This window comes from Hemitrygon akajei, unplaced genomic scaffold, assembly GCF_048418815.1.
Source record: "Hemitrygon akajei unplaced genomic scaffold, sHemAka1.3 Scf000113, whole genome shotgun sequence".
Lineage (NCBI taxonomy): Eukaryota > Metazoa > Chordata > Chondrichthyes > Myliobatiformes > Dasyatidae > Hemitrygon > Hemitrygon akajei.
The window spans coordinates 842,488-867,730 of record NW_027331999.1 but is presented as its reverse complement, the minus strand read 5'-3'; the positions used below and the strand labels follow the sequence as shown (position 1 = coordinate 867,730).

The window sequence follows — 25,243 nt, the reverse complement described above, 5'->3', positions numbered from 1 at the left end:
AGTGAATTCAAACTGAACATTAGAGAGGAGGGGAGCCAGAGTGTAGAAACAGATGTATGGCAAGAAGGAAGAAAAAGAAGACAGTAAAGTTCTGTGTACTGTTAGAGATAAACAGAGAGGAAGAGGTGGAGAATTTCTTAGATGCATTTATTTTAATGTTAGGAGCATTGTAAGAAAGGTGGATGAGCTTGGAGCATGGATTGATACCTGGAAATATGATATTGTAGATATTAGTGAAACATGGTTGCAGGACGGGTTTGATTGGCAACTAAGTATTCCTGGATTTTGTTGCTTCAGGTGTGATAGTATTGGAGGGACAAGAGGGGGAGGTGTTGCTTTGCTTGTCAGAGAAAATATTACAGCGCTGCTCTGGCAGGATAGATTAGAGGTCTCATCTCGGGAGGTTATTTGGATGGAATTGAGGAATTGGAAAGGTGTAGTAATCCTAATAGGGGTGCATTATAGACCACCTAATGGGGAGCGAGTATTGGAGGAGCAAATTTGCAAGGAGATAGCAGATATTTGTAGTAAGCACGGGGTTGTGATTGTGGGAGATTTTAATTTTCCACACATAGACTGGGGAGCCCATACTGTAAAAGGGATGGATGGTTTGGAGATTGTAAAATGTGTGCAGGATAGTTTTTTGCAGCAATACATAGAGGTACCAACTAGAGAAGGGGCAGTGTTGGATTTTCTGTTAGGGAACGAAATATGTCAGGTGACGGAGGTATGTGTTGGGGAGCACTTTGGGTCCAGTGATCACAATGCCATTAGTTTCAATATAATTATGGAAAAGGATAGGACTGGAACCAGGATTGAGATTTATCTATATGGATTTCAGTAAGGCCTTTGAAGGTTAGTTAGGAAGGTTCAATCATTAGATATTAATATTGAAGTAGTAAAATGGATTCTACAGTGGCTGGATGGAAGATGCCACAGAGTCGTGTCAGGTTGGACCCCGGTGACTAGTGATGTGCCACAGAGATCAAAGGCCTTACTGAAGTCCATATAGATAACATCCACTGCTTTACCCTCATCAACTTTCGTCGTAACTTCTTCAAAAAATTCAATGATTTGTCAAACATGACCTTCCACGCACAAATCCATGTTGACTGTTCCTAATCAGACCCTGTCTATCCAGATAATTATATATACCATCTCTAAGAATACTTTCCATTAATTTACCCATCACTGGTACTGGGTCCAATGTTGTTTGTCATATACATTAATGATCTGGATGATGGGGTGGTAAATTGGATTAGTAAGTATGCAGATGATACTAAGGTAGGTGGCGTTGTGGATAATGAAGTTAGTTTTCAAAGCTTGCAGAGAGATTTAGGCCAGTTACAAGAGTTGGCTGAGTGATGGCAGTTGGAGTTTAATGCTGATAAGTGTGAGGTGCTATATTTTGGTAGGAATAATCCAAATAAGACATGCATGATAAATGGTAGGGCGTTGAAGAATGCAGTAGAACAGAGTGATCTAGGAATAATGGTGCATAGTTCCCTGAAGGTGGAATCTCATTTGGATAGGGTGGTGAAGAAAGCTTTTGGTATACTGAAGAAAGCTTTTGGCCTTTATAAATCAGAGCATTGAGTATAGGAGTTGGGATGTAATGTTAAAATTGTACAGGGCATTGTTACGGCCAAATTAGGAGTATTGTGTACAGTTCTGGTCACCGAATTATAGGAAAGATGTCAAAAAATGGAGTGAGGGCAGAGAAGATTTACTAGAACGTTACCTGTGTTTCAGCACCTAAATTATAGGGAAAGACTGAACAAGTTAGGTCTTTATTCTTAGGAGCGTAGAAGGTTGAGGGGTGACTTGATAGAGGTATTTAAAATTATGATGGGGATAGATAGATGACGTGGATAGGCTTTTTCCATTGAGAGTAGGGGAGATTCAAACAAGAGGACATGAGTTGAGAGTTGAGGGCAAAAGTTTAAGGGTAACACGAGGGGGAATTTCTTTACTCAGAGAGGGGTAGCTGTGTGGAATGAACTTCCAGTAGAAGTGGTAGGGGCAGGTTTGGTATTGTATTTTAAAGCAAAATTGGATAGGTATATGGACAGGAAAGGAATGTAGGGTTATGGGCTGAGTGCAGTTCAGTGGGACCAGGTGAGGGTAAGCGTTCGGCACGGACTAGAAGGGCTGAGATGGTCTGTTTCTGTGCTGTAATTGTTATATGATTATATGGAAATGCAAGATAACAGTGAGGAAAGAAACCCGGAAGGCTATAGGGTGGCATAATGTTGTCCTAACAGACAAGGTGAGGGATTATACAGATATTTTGAAAACAAAAGGATTGCAGGAGACATAATTGATTGTCTGGATTATCAGAATGACAATGTACGCATGGAGCCAAAACAGATAGAGGAGTTCTTAAGCGGATTTTTGCTTCTGTGTTCACTCGGGAAAATAATCTATTGAAGTGAGGCCATGGATGTTGTACAGATTAAGGATGAGTAAGTGTTATGGGCAAATTGGGCAACTTTGAGTGTATAAATCCCCAGTGACTGAGAAAGTCAGTCCTCGGACCTAGATGGAGGTGGATGCAGGAATTGCAGGGACATAACCTAATTTGGAGTATTGTGTGCAGTTTACGTCACCTAAATAGGAAAGATGTTAATAAGGTTGACAGAGTACAACGACAATGTACAAGGATGTTGCTGCAATTGGAGGACCTGAGTTATAAGGGAAGTTTGGATATGTTACGACTTTGTTCCTTGGAACGCAGAAGGTTTGGGGGAGATTTGATGGAGGTCTACAAAATCATGAGGGTTGTTGGGGTAGAGGGATGAGGATAGTGAGGGTTAGGTCAGGGGATAGAGGGGAGTGAGGCTCCCACTTTTAATTGGCACACAATTCCCCCTCCTCAATCAGTGCGTCATTCCCTCCCTGTCGGCCATTTTAACGAATATGACAATTTTCAGTGAGTGCGTTACTCCCTCCCTCGGTAAAAGTTCAGGCCATTTGGAATAAATGACTTTTAAAAGTAAATGATCTAACAAGTATTATGGCGGCGTGTCGATCAACAACCTCCGCTTGTGAAATGAAACTCGCTGTTAACCGGGGGCGAGGAGGGTTCTTGTGACAGTAGTTGTCCGGATGGAAATGCAATAATCGCTCCCAGTTTTTTTTTTCCAGTTAGTGGAAATATATTGTCGAACGTGTTTAGTTTAATTTCAGCAGAAATGCGGTTCCCTGGACCTGAACAGGCGAGGGAGGTTTGAGCTGAAACTCTATCCATGTCAGGCAGTATTTCTTAAACAGAGGGTGGAGCTCAGACCCTCCCAGAACCCGGACTGGATCAATTTTGCAGCCTGGGACTGGCTGAGTTAAACAGAGAAACTCCGTCCCACTGGTTACGATGAAAGAAAAAGGAGAGATCCACACAGAAATCCGGACGGAAAGGTTAACGCAGCCTGTTTGTTTTCCTCTTTAGGGTTGCTACATTGATCCCACTCCCGCCTCCTCTCGCTGTCAGACCTGTCCTGAGCCAATGAGAGTTAGTGTGACCCGGACTGCGGCAGTCCCGCTCTACCCCGCCTCACCCGGCCCTGTCCATCCGTACTGAGCGACGGACACATCACAGCCAAGTGGCCTCGGGTGCAGCAGCTCAGGACTCAACTCTCCGTACAGGGTGAGCACACTGGTGCAGGACCAGTGTCGGTCACCGGGAAGTCAGACTGTGATTTTCCGGGACCACACTGAACACCGTCTGGTTACAACATCAGAGGTAAGTGGTGTCTATGATTCTGCACAACTATTCAGCGTTTACAGCGAGGCTCGGCTTTTGGTCAGGGTCGGGAGTGAATTTAGTGGGAGAAGGGAGTTCTGACGTGTTCATGTTAATGAGTCAATTACTGTCCAAATGGATTAAGAGAAATGATGTCATTGCCGTCAACTACAAATACTCTCCAGGGTCGTTTTCTACTGAGTGCGAGCAGAAGGCATCTTTCACCTGTTATGTACCCCGTAACTGGGTGTCTATCCAGCAGAGAAAGAAGAATCCGTTGGAGTCTGGTGGTACCAAACTAAAGGTGTTTATTAATAAAAATAAGCAAAACCATATCAATAATGCAAATATACACATAAAACAAGTTAGCAGTAATAAACCTAAAAGTATAGGAATAATAATAATCTATAATAAACAAGCTCTATTGATGTCTAGGGGTAAATGAATTGCCATTGAAAAGTATAAAGTTCACTTCAGATCATGGGTGCTGATGTAGTTATGGTTGTATCGTAATCGTTGGAGAGAGAGAGAGAGAGAGAGGAGAGAGAGAGAGAGAGAGAGAGAGAGGAGAGAGAGAGAGAGAGGAGAGAGAGAGAGAGAGAGAGAGAGAGAGAGAGAGAGAGAGAGAGAGAGAGAGAGAGAGAGAGGAGAGAGAGAGAGGAGAGAGAGAGAGAGAGAGAGAGAGAGAGAGAGAGAGAGAGAGAGAGAGAGAGAGAGAGAGAGAGAGAGAGAGAGAGAGAGAGAGAGAGCTGAAACAGCTACAGCAGTCAAACCTTCTTTTCCTTTCTTAATCCGTCGTATCGTTGTTATGGTGGTCAATCAGTTATGACCCCTCTTTCCTTCAGCTAGACCGTTCTTCTATGGTGGACTCGTCACTCTGGCATGAGTGGACACGCACACAAGTCCCCACCGGCCATGCTTTTACACTGATAGCTTTACTGACCGACGTCCTGGTTCGGTCTTCGAAGCCCCCACCTTTCTTGTGGGTTCCAACACTCGATCAGTGTCCTCTGGTGTGTCTGAAGGGTGTCTCTCCAGACCTGTCTTTTATCCCTACGAACGAGGTCTCAGCTATCCATCAATTCTGAATGACTGTGTCCATCAAATAAGGCCACTCCTGCATTCCACTGAGGAATGTTATTAGCAAATATTGTCCTTGCAGCGAAACAGTAAATAATTTCAAAAAGGAGTCACAATACAGTTAATCAGCAACTTCCCCCTCTCTCTCATCAGTCGCTGATGTTCTTGCCTGTTTTTCTCTCTCTTTGTCATGGTCAGCATAACAACAGTAATAGTTTGTGGTTCTTGGGGGGGGGGTGTTAACTCTGTACACTATTGTTCATCATGGTCTGTTCATCACTCATAACACACCCCGGTAGTGACATGTGAAATATCCCACGGGGGGCAGTGACCCGCCACCGATCTCTCTCAAACAAGAGTAAATCAGCAGATGGATGCTGGGAATCCGAGCAACACACACAAAATGCTGGAGGAACTCTGCAGGCCAGGCAGCATCTATGGAAAAAGGAATAGTCGACCTTCGAGAGTCCAGCTAATGTACTTTACATCCCCTCATTGGTTCTATTGCTCCTCCTTGTAGCGCAAAGGGTTAAACTTTCTTCACACTTGAATGACAGTGTTTTGCCGAAACGGTTTGGATTTGATTTCAGCGGAACGGCCGCTCCCTGTTCTGAGGAATTTTCTGACAGGCAGCTGCTTGCACGCAGACCCTGAGCACCGAGTCTCACAGAACAACAAACCACACCTTCCAAGTTAGTCAATTATCTGCCCTCTTCCCCTTTCCAGTCCAGTCCTGCTGAAGGGACTCGGTCCATAACGTCGACTGCTTACACCCATCAGTAAATGCTGGCTAACCTGCTGAGTTCATCCAGCACCCTGTGTGTTGCCATGGTTACGTGTGATATGTGTGGGGTTGTGGGCATGATTATTTGTAAGAAATGGTACACAGTATTCACACTTTCAGAAAACTCTCACACTCTTGGGGAATTGACTTAAGAATAATTCAGCTTCTGATATTTATTTCGGATCTTTATTTCCAAGCAACAAGTTCTCTCTGTATTGAATCAGCGATCAAGGAGATATTTGTATATTGAGCCACTTCTAGCTGCTTTGCTTTTTCTGTTCCTCGTGTTAGAATTTTTTGAGGTTGTGACTAAACACATTTCTGAAGTAAGAGCAGTAGACGTAATGTATATCGATTTCAGCGAGGCATTTGATAAGGTACCACATGCAAGGCTTATTGAGAAAGTAAGGAGGCATGGGATCCAAGGGGACATTGCTTTGTGGATCCAGAGCTGGCTTGCCCACAGAAGGCAAAGAGTGGATGTAGCTGGGTCATATTCTGCATGGTGACCAGTGGTGTGTTTCAGGGATCTGTTCTGGGACCCTTACTCTTCGTAGTTTTTATAATTGACCTGGATGAGGAAGTGGAGGAATGGGTTAGTAAGTTTGCTGATGACACAAAGGTTGGGGGTGTTGTGAGTAGTGTGGAGGTCTGTCAGAGTTTACAGCTGGACACTGATAGGATGCAAAACTGGGCTGAGAAGTGGCAAATGGAGTCCAATCCAGATAAGCGTGAAATAGTTCATTTTGGTAGTTCTAATATGATGGCAGAATATAGTATTAACGGTATGATTTTTGGCCGTGTGGAGGATCAGAGTCCATAGGACGCTCAAAGTTGCTGCGCAGGTTGACTCCATGGATAAGAAGGCATTCGGAGTGTATTGGCCTTCATCAATCGTGGAAATGAATTTAGGAGCCGAGAAGTAATGTTGCAGCTATATAGGACCCCATGCTCAGTTCTGGTCTCCTCACTACAGGAAGGATGTGGAAACCATAGAAAGGGTGAAGAAGAGATTTTCAAGGATGTTGCCCGGATTGGGGAGCATGCCTTATCAAAACAGGTTGAGTGAACTTGGCCTTTTCCCCTTGGAGCGACGGAGGATGAGAGTTGACCTGATAGAGATGTATATGATGGTGAGAGGCATTGATCGTGCGGATAGTCAGAGGCTTTTTCTCAGGGCTGAAATGGCTGCCTCAAGAGGGTACATGTTTAAGGTGCTTGGGAGTAGGTAAGAAGAGATGTCAGGGGTGACTTTTTTTACACAGAGAGTGGTGAGTGGTGTAATGGGCTGCCGGCAACGGTGATGGAGGTGGATATGATAGGCTCTTTTAAGAGACTTTTGGACAGGTACATGGAGCTTAGAAAAATCGAGGGTTATGTGTAACCCTAGTACTATCTAAGATAGGGATACGTTCGGCACAACGTTGTTTACCGAAGGGCCTGTATTGTGCTGCAGGTTTTCTATGTTCCATGTTTTTCTATGTTAACTGTTTGCACAATTGACATTTTCCACAGGCTTAGTAAAGATTAAGAACAGCTCTAGAACAATGGCCACCTGCTTCAAAGCGAAGGTGCGGGATCTGTACAGCAAACGCCTGTTCCCTTTTCAGAATTTCTAATTTCAGACGGATACATCTATTGTTCATGTGTTGATTGAGGGTGTTTTGAACTCTTCTCCTCAATGGCCAGTGGGAGCAAAGCATGTGATTCTGTTGAAGGCTGAGATTCTTGATAAACAGTAGGTTACAGGGATGGACATGGGGGAATACGGAATGAAATTTCAGATCAGCTCAGCCATGATTTCATTATCTTCAGCATCAGTTTTGAGGGACGTGTGGTCCAGTTATGCGTACAGTATTGGTATGTTGAGGAAAACTCTGACAATTTAAATAATGTAAGCTGGTATAATGAGTGCATTCGAAGAGAGATATAATTTTATTTATATGGTTAGCTATAAACAAGCATTAAATAGATGAACTATTTACATCCAACTTTGTGCTTTAAGTATACGCCCTAGCTACGTCAGGGGATGGAATTTATGACTAACTCGGTGACCTGGGCAACACGGTGTTGGGCCGAGAGACAAGCTCCCGATTCCATGTTAATCCTGCTGCAGACTCCGTGTGACTTTCCACGACCCCCAACACAGACCCCTCAGCAACACTAGAGGTCAGGGGACCTCGGATGGCCACGAGTGGCCGGAGATCCCCGCGGACCTACCATTTGCCGGCAGCCGTATGGTCAATGGAGAAGGCTTGGCTGTCCAGCCCTTTCTCTGTGACACTCACGATCTCCACATCAACTCCATCGATCTGACCCTAGGGGAATTTTAACAATTAACAAACATAATTCCTCTCAGCGATCAGCTGTCTGAATGATCCCCTGACTCTGAGAGGAAGGGGTATCTATGGTCCACACTGTCAGGGTGTTGAGTTTACCGGGAGGCAAAGACTGCAGGGACGAGAAGTTTTCTGTTGACTTAATCACTGTGTGTGGACCACGCTGGCAATTCTGGTTTACATTTGTAAAACAGTTGTTTTTTTTGAAAATACTGAACAGCGAGACACTGCATTGATTAATCTGCTTGAAACCAGATCAGCCCAGATAGTTCTCCCAAAACAACTGGGATTTTGTTACCAAACTCGAGAAAAAAAGCATGCTGCCCACTCAAACAACAGCACAGTTGGGCGAATCCCATCATTGATTTTGTTGTCGCTTTGAAACCAGAATAAACGGCCATTCAGGTGTTTTAAAATACAAGTGCTCTCCAACACCAAGATCTGACGACACGTGCATGGTAGGTTACGTCACACGCACAGAAACATAGAAAGCCTACAGCATAATAGAGGCCCTTCGGCCCACAAAGCTGTTCCGAACGTGTCCTTACCTTAGAGTTACCTAGCTTTGCACATAATCCTCTTTTTTACTGAGCTCCATGTACCTGTCCAGGAGTGTCTTAAACAACCCTATCGTATCCGCCTCCACCACCGTCGTCGGCAGTCCATTCCACACAATCACCCTTCTATGTGCAAAACACCTACCCCTGACATTTTCTCTGTACCAACTTCCAAGTACCTTAAAACTTTGCCCTCTCGTTGTAGCCATTTCAGCCCTAGGAAAAAGCCTCTTACTATCCAATCCACACAATCAATACCTTTCATCATCTTATACACCTCTATCACATCACCTCTCATCCTCCGTCGCTCCAAGGAGAAAAGGCCGAGTTCACTCAATCGCGCTGCCAGGCTCGTATTGAGACGAGTTAACGGCTGAGGTACCAATCACGACATCCCCCCCCCCCCCCCACTCCACCACTGGCGCTGTCAACAGAGTATTCACAAGCTACGTTTTTCTCATTGATGCGAAGAGATGTCAATTACTGGTTACACCCAATAGTGGAGGCGGACCAGTCGAGAGGGTGGTACCACCACAGAACGGTCTCCCGCTCCCGTTCCGAACTCTCCATCAATGTGGAACAAACCTCAAAGTAAATGTCTTCCTTGTTTAGTTCTCTTCATTTCCCTCCGAGGGAAGTTTTGGGCGTTTGTGAACCGTCTTCTACAGCCGGTGTCTGATTTATGGCTGAAAAGCAGGAGGAGTCCGCTTGCTCATTGGCTTGATGCCGGCTCCCCGGGGTGGGAGAGATCCCGCCAGAAGAAGTGGGGGAAATTTTATTGAAAGGATAAAGATGGTGTAAGAGGGGTCGGACAGGATGTTTGTCCCGGTGTGGACAGCAGGGATTCCTGTAGAAATGTCTGAGGCCATTGTGGTGGTGAGCAGAGGGATTCACAACAATGGAGGGCAAACACCAGCAGACTGTGGACCTGCAAGCGGGGCCAATGGTCCGGGCAAAGTGACTATATGAGTGGTGTTGGTGGGGGGCAAGGATGGACAGGCCTGGGGTCTTATTGAATGACAGGAACGGCTGGAGAGGATGAGTGGCCTGCTCCTGTTCCTGTTGTCTGTGTGTTTAAAAAGAAGGAATAACCAGACTTGGGCCTACTCTTGGGCCTGCAGGATGCCCCAGTGTTGTAGGGACAGCTGCGTACAGCCCAGTTGTTCCCAAACTGTGTCATCAATTTGACTGACGGACCAGATTCAACATTTATAAATCTGTTATCGATACATACCGTATATTTATAAACTGGTCACGTCAGAAAACTCTATATATTGTTAACGACATGAAAATGTTATTTTATATTGTTACTGACAGAGATTTTGTATAATTTATGTTCGTGTCTCATCTGGATGTACTTGCCTGTGATGCTGCTAGAAGTCAATGTTTCTCTGTACCTGTACCTTCCTACAGTTGCTCACTTGGAAATAAATTCAACAGGACCTGAGAAAACTCAGGGAGATTTGATTAATGGTGATCATATTGGCACATCGGTAGGTGAAATGTAAAGATACAGTACGTTGTTAAATGCAAAACCCTGAACAGTGTCGATGAGCACAGGGATCTTGGAGTCCAAGTTCATCGCTCCCTGAAAGTAGCTACACAGACTGACAGGGTGGTTAAGAAGGCAAATGGCATGTTTGCCTTTATAAGTCAAGATATTGCATTCAAAATTCATAAAAATCGATTAGACCATATCTGGAGTGTTTCATACAGTTCTGGTCGCCCCCATTCTCGGAAGGATGTCGGGGCTTTGAAGAGGGCGCAGAAGAGGTTTACCAGGATACCACCTGGATTAGAGGGCATGAGCTATAACGAGACTTTGGAAAAACTTGGGTTATTCTCTCTGTAGCGACACAGGCTGGAGAGATTAGATGGACGTTTGTAAGATTATGAGAAGCATATATAGAGTAGACAGACGATATCTCTTTACAATGGTAGCAATGTCTAACACCAGAGGCCATACCTTCAAGGTGAGAGGGGGTAGTTTGAAACGACATGTCAGGGGCAAGTGTTCCTTACAGAGAGAGTTGTGGGTCGCTGGAATGTGCTGCCTGGGGTGGTGGTAGAGGTAAACACATTGGCGACTTTTCAGAGACGTTTCGATAGGTACACGAATGTGAGGAAAATAGAATTATGGCCATTTTGTAGGCAGAAGTGATTTGATTGGTTAACATTTTGATAACAATTTTAATTGATTGAGTACGATATTGTGGGCCGATGGGCCTGTTCCTGTGCTGTACGGCTCGAGAGATTTCATCATAACGGAGGCAAAAGGAGTGAGTGGGGACAACAGGTCAGCTGGAGACCAATGTGAGAAACACTGAGTGTGTGTAAATGGTGAGTTACTGAGGTGCAGTGGGTAGGGAGGGAGGTCAAAACTACATTGAATTTATTGCAAAAATTATTGGATATCAGAGCGAAATGACTTTAGCAATATGGTGTAAAATCCTGCCCCTCATACTAAAACGGATTAAACAGACCAAAGAACAAACTGCCAAAGTAACTCAGGGGGTCGGTCAGCATCAGTGGAGGGAAATGGACCGTCAAAATTTCGAGCCGAGACCCTCCCTCTCGACTGAGAGTGGAGGGAAATAGTCAGAAAAAAGAGGTGACGGTTGGGGATGTGGCGAGAGCTGGGGAGTGAGAGGTGGATCCAGGTGAGGGGGAGGTGGGAAAGTGGAAATAGTGACGGGGTGGGAGGTGAGTGGTTGGGGCAACACGGGGCTGCAGAAGATGGAAATTAATTCCATACAGGATTAACAAAGAGGTTAGAGAGCATTTGTTATAGAGAGTGCAATGAAGATTCACCAGACTGATCCCTGGAGTGGTGGGGTCATCATATGAAGAAAGATCAAATGTGATAACCCTTTCATTTAGAGAATCGAGGACTGAGAGGTGAACACATTGAAATGCACGACATCATTACCGGTTTAACCAGGGATCTCAGTCTCTAAAAAAGGGGGTGGACTGTCCGGGACTGAGATGAGGGAAAATTTCTCCACTCCGATTGTGGTGAAGGTTTGTAAATCCCCACCACAGAGGGCCGTGAAGACTCAGTGATCGTCCTCAGATGAAACAGAGGCTGGCAGATGTGTGGAGACTGAAGGGATCGAGGAAATGTGGATCGGGCAGAAACATCAGGCTGAGATGAGAGAGCAGCCGCCATCTTGTTGATGGTTTGAGGGGCTGAATGTGAACTGTTACATACCAGCAGCAATAGATCATAAATGAGTCAGGTTTTAATGTTAAAACCACTATCTTTATCAGCATCTCGTCGAGAATATAGAAAATTAAACAAAATGGACTGAAGTTAACAGTGTTATGCATGTGTGTGGCTCCCAAACTATCAAGCTTTGGAGAATTTACTAAAGTCTTAAGATAGCAGAGTAGAAAGGTTCAGTAATTCAAGGAATGAATTAGGGGAGAGATCACAAGGTGACAGTCACAGAATATTGCTTCGCACAAGTGGTTACAACATAGCACACCCGAATACAGGTAAAGGTTAACAAACGTGATTGCCACAGGGTACTCCAACAGAATCCACTTATGGATCATACGAGTGACAGTCTCACATCCGATGTATTATGTGCCGTTCATCAACCCAGTCCTTTGGGTATTGGAATGTTCTCTCCCTCCCTCTCTTTCTCTCTCTCTCTCTCTCTCTCTCTCTCTCCCCTCTTCCTCCCCCAACCCCTCCCCTCTCCCTCACTCTCCCCCCCTCTCTTTCTCCCCTCCCGCTCTCCCCCAGTCCCAGTCATCTGTACAGCTTGTTACACTGACATCATTGTCCCGCCTCCTCCAGGTGTTTTGAAAGTGACACTCACCATAAACGAAACAGTGGACATGTAACACCACCTCTTGCTGCTTCTCACTTGATGATACTTTAGTGTTCCTGTCCATTGAGACCGGAGAAATGTGAATAGAATTTAGTGTTGGTACACAAAGAAGTGAATTAAATGAAACTTGCACATTTCCCGTTTGCGTCTGAATTGTGTGTCGGACCGGGATCTGAAATGAACCCTTAACTCTGTGACCCGGTGGTGAAGTGAAGGGATCGGGGAAGATACGGAGGGAATAATTAAAAATGTAGCTGCTGTAAATATGAAATAATTTGGAAGATGCAGCGGTGGATAGGTAGTGTTTGTGTAGCGAGGAACAGAGTTACCGGTTCAGTTGGGAGAGCCTCCACCGGTCATGTGATCCAATTTCCAGCTCCCGTTTTGCCACAGATCTAGATCCTAATATCAAAGATTTTGACCCAGGTAAAATGGACCCGAGGTTTTTGAGGTGTTGAGCGAGTATTTCTGTTCTGGGGTCAGATATTTGTTTCTCAAGTTCTTTTGGAAGCAAAGACTGCTATTCTGAAGAGAGCATAAGCTCCTATTCCAAATGTTGAGATTAAATGGGCTGTTCCCTTCTTGCAATAGTAGGTATAGACCTGGTTCAGTGTTCCCACTGTGTTTGGAAATTTCCCCTCACTGTCACCTGTCAGGCAGAGGAAATCAAACAGAGAGTCAAGTTAACGCACACAAAATGCTGGTCGAGCTCAGCAGGCCAGGCAGAATCTACGGAGAAGAGTGAACAGTCGTTGTTTCGGGGCTGAGATGGCCCGCAAAGATCTTGCACTAGCTTGTGTGTGTTACGTTTGGATTTGATAAAGTCAGGATGCTGGAGATCTGCAATAAAAGTGGAAAATGTCTGAAGCCATTCTGAAGAAAGTTTGTGAACCTGAATTGTTACTTTGTTCCTCTCCACACAGCAGTTCCTTACCTGATGACCGTCTCAAATAATTCCAGTTAATTTTTTTTTATTACATTCATCCTGGAATGGTTTAATCTCCTGATAATCGACCTGTGCTAATGTTGTAATTTTGTAGAGCAATAAAATAATCACAATTTTTTCCCCCGTAAATTATCCTGATACCGATTTACCTGTTATTGCTGAAAATGTGTTCTGTACAGGTGTTGCTAACAACATTCACAGGAATGAGGAGAGTTTGATGTTTCTGAGCCTGTGCGCAGTGGAGTTCAGAGCAAAGGGATTGGGTGGGATCTTACTTAAACCTCTGAATGCTTAATAACCTGAATAGAGTGGGCATGGAGAGGATATTTCCATTGGTCAGAGAGTCTGAAATCCGAGCTTGCACCTTCAGAATAAAGAAACTTCCCTTTAAAACTGAAATGAGGGGAATTTCTTCAGCTATTGGTGAATGTGTGGAAATTGTTGCCACACAGGATGTTGGAGGCTGTCGGTGTGATACTGTTATGTTCTCGATTGTAAGGAGGTTGAGTGTCTAGGGTAGAACGCAGGAGAATAAGGTTGGATCGGACTGAATGGGCCAATTAGCCGTATTATACTGGTTTTACTAATGGTCTTACTGTGAACAGAAGGATATCACCTCCAGATGTTGCAGTGTGAGGGACGATTATATATTTGTTCACTGAGATCATTTTTTTGCATGCGGTGTTCAAATTTAATTGAGGTTTGATTTTAGAAACGGTAAGCCCTGGTGATTTTCGAGGTTCTTTTAGGAGTCTGGGAATGACTTTAAATCTTTTTGCTACGCGATCGTACATCAAAAGTTTAGAAATAGAAACGGGCACAGTGTCGTGTCCTAATAGTGTTCTAAAATCTCCTATTAGTGTTCACTATTAGTGCTCTCCTAATAGTGTTTTCATCAATGGCATGATGAGACATTTTAATGCGTGGCTGAGAAACTGGTGTAGGGGGCAGGACTTCGGATTCCTGGATCACTGGGGCCGCTTCTGGGGGAGGGACGACCAGCACAAAAAGGACAGCTACACCTGAAGCCAAAATATCCGAGTAGGCAGGGTTAATAGAGCTGTTAGGCAGGGTTTCAACTATTTGGCAGGGGGGTGGGAAACAGAGTGATTGGGCTGAGGTAGGAGAAAACAGAAATAAATCGAATATAACCTGCAACAGAGATGATAGAAAGGACAGGCCGGAGATAAGGCTTAATCACAGCCAGTAGGAGGAGTTAGAGGGTAATAGAGTCATGGTGCAATTAAAACAGAAAGCAACAAATACTGGACTGAGAGTGTTGTATCTGAATGCTCCCAGCATAATGAATAAAATGGACGATATTGAAATTGAGGTACAGATTGGCAACTATGACGTTTTGGCCATTTCTGAATCTTGGGTAAAGAATGGCTGTCATTGGGAACTGAACGTCCAAGGAGATACCGTGTATCGGAAAGATGGGTTAGTAGGCAGATATGAGGGTGATATGGCCTTGTCTATAAGAAATAATATTAAATCATTAGAAAGGGCTGACATACCATCGGAAGGTGTCGAGTCTATATGGTTTGAGTTAAGAAATGGAAAGTGTAAAAGGACCCGAATGGCAGTTGTATACAGGCCTCCAAACAGCAGTCAGGATGTGGATTACAAATTACAGCAGGAGATAGAAAAGGCGTGGTGGTAGGGCAATGTCATGATACTCACTAGGGATTTTAACATGAAAGTGGATTGGGAAATCTGGGTCAGTACTGGACCTCAAGAGAGAGAATTGGTAGAATGTCAAAGAGATGGTTTTTAAGAACAACTTGCTGTTGAGCCCACTAGAGAATCGGCTGTGCTGCATTGAATGTTGCACAATGCTCCGAAGGTGATAAGAGAGCTTAAGGTTAAAGAAACCTTAGGGAACAGTGATGACAATATGATCAAGTTCAAATTGAAATTTGAGTGCGTAAGCTGATTGGCAGAAAACGGGGAGTGAGAATAAAGTGATCCGATTCTGGCTGGATACTGGTTACCAATGGAGTTCCACTGTGGTCGATGTTGGGACTGCTGCTTTTTACGATGTATGTCAATGATTTGGACTATGGGATTAATGGATTTCTGGCTAAATTTGCCGATGAAACAAATGTAGGTGGAGGAGCAGGTAGTGTTGCGGAATACGAGAGCCTGCAGATAGACGTAGATAGTTTAGGGGAATAGGCAAAGAAGTGGCAAATGTAATACAATGTTGGAAAATGTATGTTCATGCACTTTGATGGAAGATATAAACGGAGTTATCAGGTAGATTACTATTTAGATGAGGAGAGACTTCAAAAATACAGAGATGCAAAGAGACTTGGGAGTCCTTATGCAGGATACCCTAAAGGTTAACCGCCAGGTTGATTGGTGGTGAAGAAGGAGAATGCAATGTTGGCATTCATTTCTAGGGTATAGAATATAAGAGCAGGATTGTGATGTTGAGGCTCTATAAGACACTCGAAAGATGACACTTGGAGTGCCACATTGGGCTCCTTATTTTAGAAACCCTATACTGACATTTGGCGAGGGTTCCGAGAATATTTACGATAATGATTCCCATGATAGGAGATTCTAGGAGAAGAGGGCCCAACTTCAGGATAGAAGGACGTCCATTTGGAACTGAGATGCGTAGAAATTACTTTAGTTGAAAGGCTGTAAATCTATTGAATTTATTTCCACGAGCGGCTGCGGATGCCAAGTCATCGGGTGTATTTAAGGCAGAGATAGATAGGCTGTTGATTAGTCAGGGCATCAAAGGGTTCGGGGGAGAAGGGAAAGGAGTGTGGATGACTGGAAGAATTAGATCAGTCTATGACTGAACGCAGAGCACACAGGATGGACCGAATGGACAACTTCTGTTCCTATACCTTATGGTCTTATATTTAAAATAATCGTCAGATTGAGAAACATTTGTTGAGAGTGTAGCCAAGCCAAATTGTCATTGTTGGCGACCCCCACGGATTTGTTATAGTTGTATGACGTGCTCCAATATTGATTGCAAAAGTTGGCAATTGTAAAGGTGGGTGTATTCGATCCTTTATTAGAAATCAGCAAACATACAATCTTGTAGCAATGAAACTGAAGTCTACTCAAGTGTAAGTTCAGTGTGTTTAAGTGGATAATAATAAAAGATATGATATCCGTCAGTCCCCAGCTGTGAACAAAGCACAAATATGTAACTGACTCCCTTCACTTTTACCACGCCCTACCCCATTCTGGATCATAAGAAAATCAGAAATGCGCAACACAGAATACAACGCTGACAGAGAGCAGATACATGGCTGCTACAGATAGGCTCAGCTTACATTACACGGTCTTCGATCTGAAGTGTCAACGTACTGTCTGTCTTGTTCAATGATTCCAGCATTTTGTTTTAGTTATTGTCAATCTGTTTTTGCCAGCTTGCTGTTCTTGACGTACGGTGGATCCACATTGTGTTTAACAAAGTGCCATGTAACTATCTGATAATAGCCGGATGAATGCGTAAATAAATCTTGAACAGAGATTAGTTGCTAATAATGATCTTAAAATCCTGCCAGAGAAAATGTCGTGGTTCTGGACAAGATGCTGCGATGCTATGGGTGGGACTGCATTGTTCAGGATGGCAGAGTGTTTCTATATAGACTCAAACCATATATTGCCAGAAGCGTCAATGACAGGCGATGCTGAAAGGGGACGGTGAGAATTACGTGTGACTGAGAAAACTATAACTCAGTGATGCGAGGAATAAATGTTTTTTGGTCAGCAGAAATGTTTCACCCCACACTGCTGTATCAGTGTATCAGCTATTATTAATGCTTTTTGAGATAGTGATTTAGATGCATATCTTATTTTTTACTGAGTTAAGTATTGTATGTAATTAGTTTTGCTACAACAAGTGTATGGGACATTGGAAAAAAAGTTGAATTTCCCCATGGGGATGAATAAAGTATCTATCTATCTTGTCCATTACTTACCATAGCGCCACCAGTGGTAGGAGGGCCAAAGCAGTGGGCACTGTCTGCTCAATCTGCCTCGCCTTTCCATTGACACATCACTCACGGTTCAGGACACAAGATTGTTTTTTTTTTAAAGGGTATTGTTTGCAATACAGCGAGTAGATACTCCAGGGAATCCCGGAAAGGTGAATAATCCAGGGACAGAGGGAAAATGGGTATTGTGTGACTGTGATTGGCAGGTCACGGGTATGTTAGCAATTGCCTTGACTCTGTCTCTGGGTTTAATGCATTGTCTGCACTTACAAAATGTTTGTGAAATCAGCAGAGAGATGAGAGAGAGAGAGAGTTAACATCTCTGGGGGAACAGTCACAAGCACAATCCCCTCTCCATCTCCCCCCCCTCCCATCCCATTCTCCTCTCCGTCTCTCCCCACTCCTCCCTTCCCCCTCTCCTCTCCTTCTCTCCACACCCCTCCCTTGAGTGCGTAGGCTTATCGGCAGAAAACAGAGAGTGAAAATAAAGTGATCCTATTCTGGTTGGATGCCGGTTACCTGTGGCGTTCCACAGGGGACGGTATTGGAACAGCTGCTTTTTACGATGTATGTCAATGATTTGGACTATGTAATTAATGGATTTCTGGCTAAATTTGCCGATGAAACAAATGTAGATGGAGGAGCGGGTAATGTTGAGGAATAAGAGAGACTGCAGAGAGACTTAGATAGTTAAGGGGAATGGGCAAAGAAGTAGCAGATGAAATACTATGTTGGATAGTGTATGTTCATGCACTTTGTGGAAGAAATAAATGGACAGACTATTATTTAGATGGGGAGAGAATTGAAAATGCAGAGATGCAAAAAGACTTGGTCCTTGTGCAGGATACCCTATAGGTTAACCTCCAGGTTCAGTCGGTGGTGAAGTAGGCGAATGCAATGTTGGCATTCATTTCTAGAGGTATAGAATATAAGAGCAGAGATGTGATGTTGAGGCTCTATAAGACATTTGTGAGACCACACGGAGTGCAGTTTTGTGCTCCTTATTTTAGAAATTATATACTGATATTGGACAGGGTTCAGGGAAGATTCACGAGAATGATTCCAGCAATGAAAGGTTTACCGTATGAGGACGCCTGGCAGCTCTTTGACTGGAGTTCAGGAGAATGATTCCAAATGTTAACATTCCAAATGTTAATAGGCCTGAGCAGATTAGATCCGGCAAAATTATTTCTCATGATAGGGGATTCTAGGAGAAGAGGGCTCGAATTCAGGATTGAAAGACTTTCGTTTAGAACTGAGATGAGGAGAAATTACTTTAATCAGCGAGTGGTAAATCGGTGGAATTTGTTGCCACGAGCGGCTGTGGAGGCCAGGCCATTGGGTATATTTAAGGCAGAGATAGATAGGTTGTTGATTAGCCGGGGCATCAAAGAGAATGGTGGAGAAGTCAAGGGAGTGGGGATGAGTGGAAGAATTAGATCAGTTTATGATTGAAAGGCGGATCAGACTGGATGAGCCGAATGGCCTATTTCTGCTCCTATATCTCATGGTCTTCTATTTTAAATAATCGCCAGATTGAGAAACATTGTTGAGAGCGTAGCCAAACAAATTGTTATATTTGTTACGGATTTGTTATAGTTGTATGACGTGCCCTCAGCTCCAATATTGATTATAAAAGTTGCTGATTGTAAAGGTTGGTGTATTCGTTCCTTTTTTAGAAATCCGGAAACATACAATCTTGTAGCGATGGAACTGAAGTCTACCCGTGTTAGTTCGGTGTATTTAAGTGGATAATAATAAAAGATAGGACATCCGTCAGTTCCCAGCTGTGAACAAAGCACAAATATGTAAATGATTCCCTTCATTTTTAACCCGCTCTACCCCACTCCGGAGCATAAGAAAATCATAAATACACAACACAGAATACAACGCTTCTAGAAATCAGATACGTCATTGCTACAGACAGGCTCAGCTTTCATTACACAGTCTTCGATTTGAAGTATCAAAGCACTGCCTGTCTTGTTCAATAATTAGAGCATCTTGTTTTAGTTATTGCCAATCTGTTTTTGATGTATGGTGGGTCTACATTGTGTTTAACAAGGTGCCATGTAACTATCTAATAATAGACAGATGAATGCGTTGTGATAAGGGGGGTGTTAGGAGTGGACCCAAAAGCAAGACACAGACACTGAACTACCAGAAACAGGACTAGGCATGAGAAGGAAGCAAGGGAAGTGCAGAAGAAAGGACGCTGGACATGACACACGCCCCAGACGAGACAAGGAAGCTGGATCTGGGCTAGGACATGACTAGGGCAGCAGAACCAGGACATGGAACTAGGAACTAGGAGCCTGGGCTTGGACTCCGAGCCAGAGACTGGACAAGGACCCAGAACCTGGGTCTTGACACGGGCTCGGACTCCAGAACCAGGCGAGGGCAAGACGTGGCTACAGGACGAGGGGAGGCAACAGGACTGGACGTGAGACTCCTGGACAGGACAAGGGAAACCCAGCACAGGACGAGGGAACCCCAGCACCGGGCTGGGCGAGGCACATGGACAAGATGAGAACACAGAGCCGTGGTTGAGGGAGAACAGGAGTGCAGAACACAAAGCCGGGACCCCTCCTTGGAACCAGAACGTAGGGCTGGGATTCATACACGGAATGCTGAACATAACGAGACAATTCCCAACGCTCGGTAGCAGCAAACGGCCGGACCTACCTGGCGAAGGCGTGGACACAGACAGTTCCCAACGCTAGGTAGTGGAAAACAGCCGGACCTACCTGGCGAAGGTGTGGACACAGAGAGACAGTTCCCAACGCTAGGTAGCGGATAACGGCCGGACCTACCTAGCAAAGGCGTGGACACAGAGAGACAGTTCCCAACGCTAGGTAGCGGCAAAAGGCCGGACCTACCTAGCGAAGGCGGGGACACAGAGACAGTTCAAAACAGCCAAAGAGAGTTCCTTATCTTGCTCTGGTAGTTGAACTTACAGCGGTAGAAGCGAAAGGTAGCAGGTGAGGCTCGAGGCGAGAGGTAGCAGACGAGGGTTCAGACACAGGCTGCAGGGCAGGGCTCCAGACAGAGGTTGCCGGCAAGGCTTCAGGCGTAGGTTGCCTGTAAGGCTTCAGACGTGGGTAGCCGGCAGGGCTTCAGGCGTATGTAGCCGGCAAGGCTTCAGGCGTAGGTAGCCGGCAGGGCTTCAGGCGTGGGTAGCCGGCAGGGCTTCAGGCGTGGGTAGCCGGCAAGGCTTCAGGCGTGGGTAGCCGGCAGGGCTTCAGGCGTGGGTAGCCGGCCAGTCTTCAGGCGTGGGTAGCCGGCAGGGCTTCAGGCGTGGGTAGCCGGCAAGGCTTCAGGCGTGGGTAGCCGGCAGGGCTTCAGGCGTGGGTAGCCTGCCAGTCTTCAGGCGTGGGTAGCCAGCAAGGCTTCAGGCGTGGGTAGCCGGCAGGGCTTCAGGCGTGGGTAGCCGGCAGGGCTTCAGGCGTGGGTAGCTGGCAGGGCTTCAGGCGTGGGTAGCCGGCCAGTCTTCAGGCGTGGGTAGCCGGCAGGGCTTCAGGCGTGGGTAGCCTGCCAGTCTTCAGGCGTGGGTAGCCAGCAAGGCTTCAGGCGTGGGTAGCCGGCAGGGCTTCAGGCGTGGGTAGCCGGCAGGGCTTCAGGCGTGGGTAGCTGGCAGGGCTTCAGGCGTGGGTAGCCGGCCAGTCTTCAGGCGTGGGTAGCCGGCAGGGCTTCAGGCGTGGGTAGCCGGCAAGGCTTCAGGCGTGGGTAGCCGGCAGGGCTTCAGGCGTGGGTAGCCTGCCAGTCTTCAGGCGTGGGTAGCCAGCAAGGCTTCAGGCGTGGGTAGCCGGCAGGGCTTCAGGCATAGGTAGCTGGCAAGGCTTCTGGCGTGGGTAGCCGGCAGGGCTTCAGGCGTAGGTAGCCGGCAAGGCTTCAGGCGTGGGTAGCCGGCAGGGCTTCAGGCGTGTGTAGCCGGCAAGGCTTCAGAGAGAAAGAAAGGAACTGTCCAGCCTCAGGGTAATGGCATGATGGCCTGAGTTACCCAATGGAGGCAAGGACCGGGAGGGACTGATCCCACTGTAGGGCAACAGCAAGGACGGCCTGACTTACCCCACGGAAGCAAGGATCGGGAGGGACAGATCCCACCGTAGGGCAATGGTAAGGATGGCCTGACTTACCCCACGGAGGAGAGGACAGGATACTGACGAGACGAACCGGCAACCACTCTCCGAACCCAGGGGCACTTGTATTCCAGCCCCAATATGAGGATCAGGTCCTGAGATTAAGCCCAACTGAAACAATGGACAGCCAGAAGACCCAGAGTCCGGAGTCCATGGGCTGTACCGTGAACCGGAATGCGGACGTCAAGGACCGCACCATGACATGCGTAATTAAATCTTGACCGGAGATTTGGTGCTAAAAATTATCTTAAAATCCTGCCGGAGAAAATGCCGTGGCTCTAGTCAAGATTCCGTGATGCTATGGGTGATTTTGCATTGTTCAGGATGTCAGAGTTTTTCTCTATGAACTCAAACCATATATTGCCATCGGTGTCAATGTCAGTGGATGTTAAACTGAAAGGAGACGGTGAGAATCAGGTGTGACTGAGGAGACTGTATAACTTAGTGATGGGGGTATAGATGTTCCATTGGTCAGTGAAATGTTTCAACCCACACTGCTGTAGCAATTGTCCATAGCGCCACCAGTGGTAGGAGGACCAACGCAGTGGGCACTGTCTGCTCAATTTGCCTCGCCATTCCATTGACACATCACTCCCAGTCCAGGACACAAGTTTGGTTCTTCAAATGGAATTGCTTGCAATACAGTAGATACTTCGGGGAGTCCCGGAAAGGTGTAAAATCCAGGGGTAGAGGGATAATGAGTATTGTGTGACTGTGGGTGGATGGGCGCAGGTAGATTTGGCCGTATCAAGTCTTCAGTGGATAGGCCCAAGATGTTTGGAAGTGAGTGTTTTTGTTTAAAAACAAAACAGTGTTCTCCTTCATACTTCAATTAATGCCTGGCACTCTACTGTTAACTTTGTTTGTTACAGAGCAGCAAAATCTCACCACAACTGTCCTCAACATGGCTGAATGGGCGGGCAGTGGAGGAGTTCCAGTGATGTCAATATCAGGAAAGATCACGGGTATGTCGGCAATTGCCTTGACTCTGTATCTGGATTTAATGCAGTGTTTGCATTTCACAAAATATTTGTGAAAGCAGCAGAGAGATGAGAGAGAGAGAGAGTTAACATCTCTGGGAGAACACAGTCACAAGTGGAATTAGTACAATTTCCTCCCCACCTCTCCCCGACCCTCCTTCTCCTGTTCGTCTCTCCCCACCTTCCCTTCCCAGTTCCTCTCCGTCTCTCTCGACCCCTCCCTTCACAATCTCCTCTCCGTCCCTTCCCCCTCTTCTCTCCAATCCCTCCCTACTCTCCTCCGTCTCTACCCACCCCTCCCTTTCCACTCTCCTCTGTCTCTCCCATCCCTCCTTCTCCCTCTCTACTCCGTCTCTCCCCACCCTTCCCCTCACCTCTCCTCTCCGTCTCGCCCTACCCCTCCCTTCCCCCTCTCCTATCTCTCTCTCCCATCCCTCCTTCTCCCTCTCCACTCCGTCTCTCCCCACCCTTCCCCTCACCTCTCCTCTGCGTCTCTCCCCATCCCTCCCTTCCCCCTCCATTACCTCTGTCTCTCTGCCTCCTTCTCTTTCTCTCCCACCTCCGACTCACCCCACCCCCCACACCACCACCGGATCTGTCACCCCTCTCTCCTTGACACCCTCTCCAGACCCGTCTCCCTCTACCATATATAACTCGCACTGTTTTCCTTGACGTGCTGCACCATCTTTATGTTCCAGAGAGAAAGTCACTGCCCAATACGGGGTTGGCAATTTCTTTAATTTTCCCCGTTTTTCTTCACAGGTCTGAGCTCAGGGATCACCGAGCTCCTGGCAAGCTGGAACGATTCCCAGCTGCTGCAGTTGACGGAATTCTACCGGGACAGGCTGGAGCAGGCGATGGAAGGAGGGGTGCACGGAGTGAGCCTGGCGTTAATGGCCGAGAATCAGTTCAGCAGAGAGGAACATCGTGTGAGTGGGAGTGGGAATGGGTTTGAATTTTCACACATCACAGGACTGATGGGTGTCGGAACTCTCACTCATCGGATATTAAATTAGATACAAAAGAACAGCTGGGAAATAAATACTGTGAATACAATCACAAAAATGTGAATCTGAACCAGTGGTAGAAAGGGGTGAAAAGACCCCGCGGTCTGGTGGGTAGCTGCTCAGTGTTCAGAGTGAGTTGAGCAGGTAACAGTTGTGTGGGCTTACAGTATTAAATGGAAATATGACTGGAAGTTTCGGTTTGGGATGAACGTGCAGCGTGACAGCAGGATGGCAGTGAGAATAGGGACATCATCTGTGGATGCCACAGGAGCTTGAATGTGTTCTGTTCTGGGTGGAGATGATTGTGTTACAATCTGTAACTGCAGACAGTGTGGATCGGGGAATACTGCCATATTGTAATGTGTAATCACTGAATCAACCTCCACTGGAAAAGGCAAAGGAAAGGCATCAGGTGTCAGCCGGTAATCCGCTGTCATGTTGGACACTGGCGGACTGAGGAGATGAATCACATCATCTTTTCTGCAACTTCTCCGAGACTGTTCATTCTGTTATAAAAACCCTCCTGACGTCTTTCTTCATCTGTGATCATTATTTTCAGATTTCTGTTTTACACCGTCAAATCCGGTGAGGAATTATTTATGCACTTGGAGCCACATCAATGAAACGGTCACAGACCAGCCAGGATCTCATTGACTGGTGGACCAGGTTCACGGTGAATGTCCCTCCGTGTGCTCTGCACTCAGAATGTACTGTCCATGTCCAGACAGGATCAGCACCCGTCCTGGTGACTGTTCAGTGTGATCCCGTTACAGAGCACGTCATTTACTTCTCATTCTCTGTGTGAATCTGTCAGTCCCCAATATGTTCACCGTTACTCTTCACAGAAAATCTCTGATCTCGCTGATAAGGAAGAGCGGGCGGACAGTTCTAAACTCCTCCTGAGCCTGGTGATGGAGAAAGGCTCCCACGCCCGGACGGTGATGTGGGAAACCTTTGTGAAAATGCGGAATTGTGTCCCAAAGTTGGACAAAATACTGAACGAAATTCAGGAGCATGGTGAGTTAATATCAGAGATTAATCTATTTTAAGATTCAAGCTCTACATATTTAATAATTCCTTGCATTTCAATTCCCCAAATTGTTTAAATCCGAACAGGTTGTGTACCGCTTCATCGACCTGTCCCGAAGTTTCCCAGTGAGCTGAAAGGTAAGTGAAGAAACCGCTGTTTACACCAAAGGTTGATATTGTGTAGGGACATATCGTTGTTGAGCCAGGGGGACTTGACCAGGTAAATGTTCCACCGTGACACAGGGAGACACAAGGAACACGTGTGCTGGAAGGTTGGTTTTCAGAGGACGTGTATTGTACCGGATGACTGGAAAATTGCAAATGTTACCCCGCTATTTAAGAAGGGTTGGAGGCAGCAGAAAGGAAACTATAGACCAGTTAGGCTGACATCAGTTCTTGGGAGGTTGTTGAAATCGATTGTTAGGGATGAAACTATGGAGTACCTGGAGACACATGAGCAGATAGACCAAAGCCAACATGGTTTCCCGAAAGGAAAATCCTGCCTCTGACAAACCAACTGCAATGATTTGTGGAAATTAGAAGCACGGCAGACAAAGGAGATGCAATAGACGTGGTGTACTTGGATTTTCCGAAGGCCTTTAACACGGTGCCGCACATGAGGCTGCTTAGGAAGATAAGACCCAATGGAATTACAGGGAAGTTACTAGCTTGGGTGGAACATTGGCTGATCGGCAGAAAACAAAGACTGGGAATATAGGGATCCTATTTTGGCTGGTTGTCGGTTACCAGTGGGGTTCCCCGGGGGTCGATGTTCAGACCGTTACTTTTTACGATGTATGTCTATGATTTGGACTATGGCATTAATGGATTTGTGGACT

At 45.9% G+C, this 25,243-nt stretch overlaps 1 protein-coding gene across 4 annotated transcripts in view; it reads left to right on the top strand.

Annotated features, from left to right (window-relative positions):
• The window catches only part of LOC140723441 (NACHT, LRR and PYD domains-containing protein 3-like), a 69,140-nt gene that overhangs the window by 21,020 nt on the left and 22,877 nt on the right, over window positions 1-25,243 (top strand). For 3 of the 4 annotated variants that reach the window (XM_073038016.1, XM_073038013.1, XM_073038014.1), the window contains exons 2-6: window positions 3,446-3,739; window positions 22,261-22,353; window positions 23,131-23,297; window positions 24,221-24,392; window positions 24,492-24,542. In XM_073038016.1, the coding sequence (XP_072894117.1) occupies window positions 22,293-22,353; window positions 23,131-23,297; window positions 24,221-24,392; window positions 24,492-24,542 (451 nt within the window). In that variant the 5' untranslated portion in view covers window positions 3,446-3,739; window positions 22,261-22,292. The remainder of the gene's footprint in view (window positions 1-3,445; window positions 3,740-22,260; window positions 22,354-23,130; window positions 23,298-24,220; window positions 24,393-24,491; window positions 24,543-25,243) is intronic. The other variant, XM_073038015.1, reaches the window with a different exon arrangement.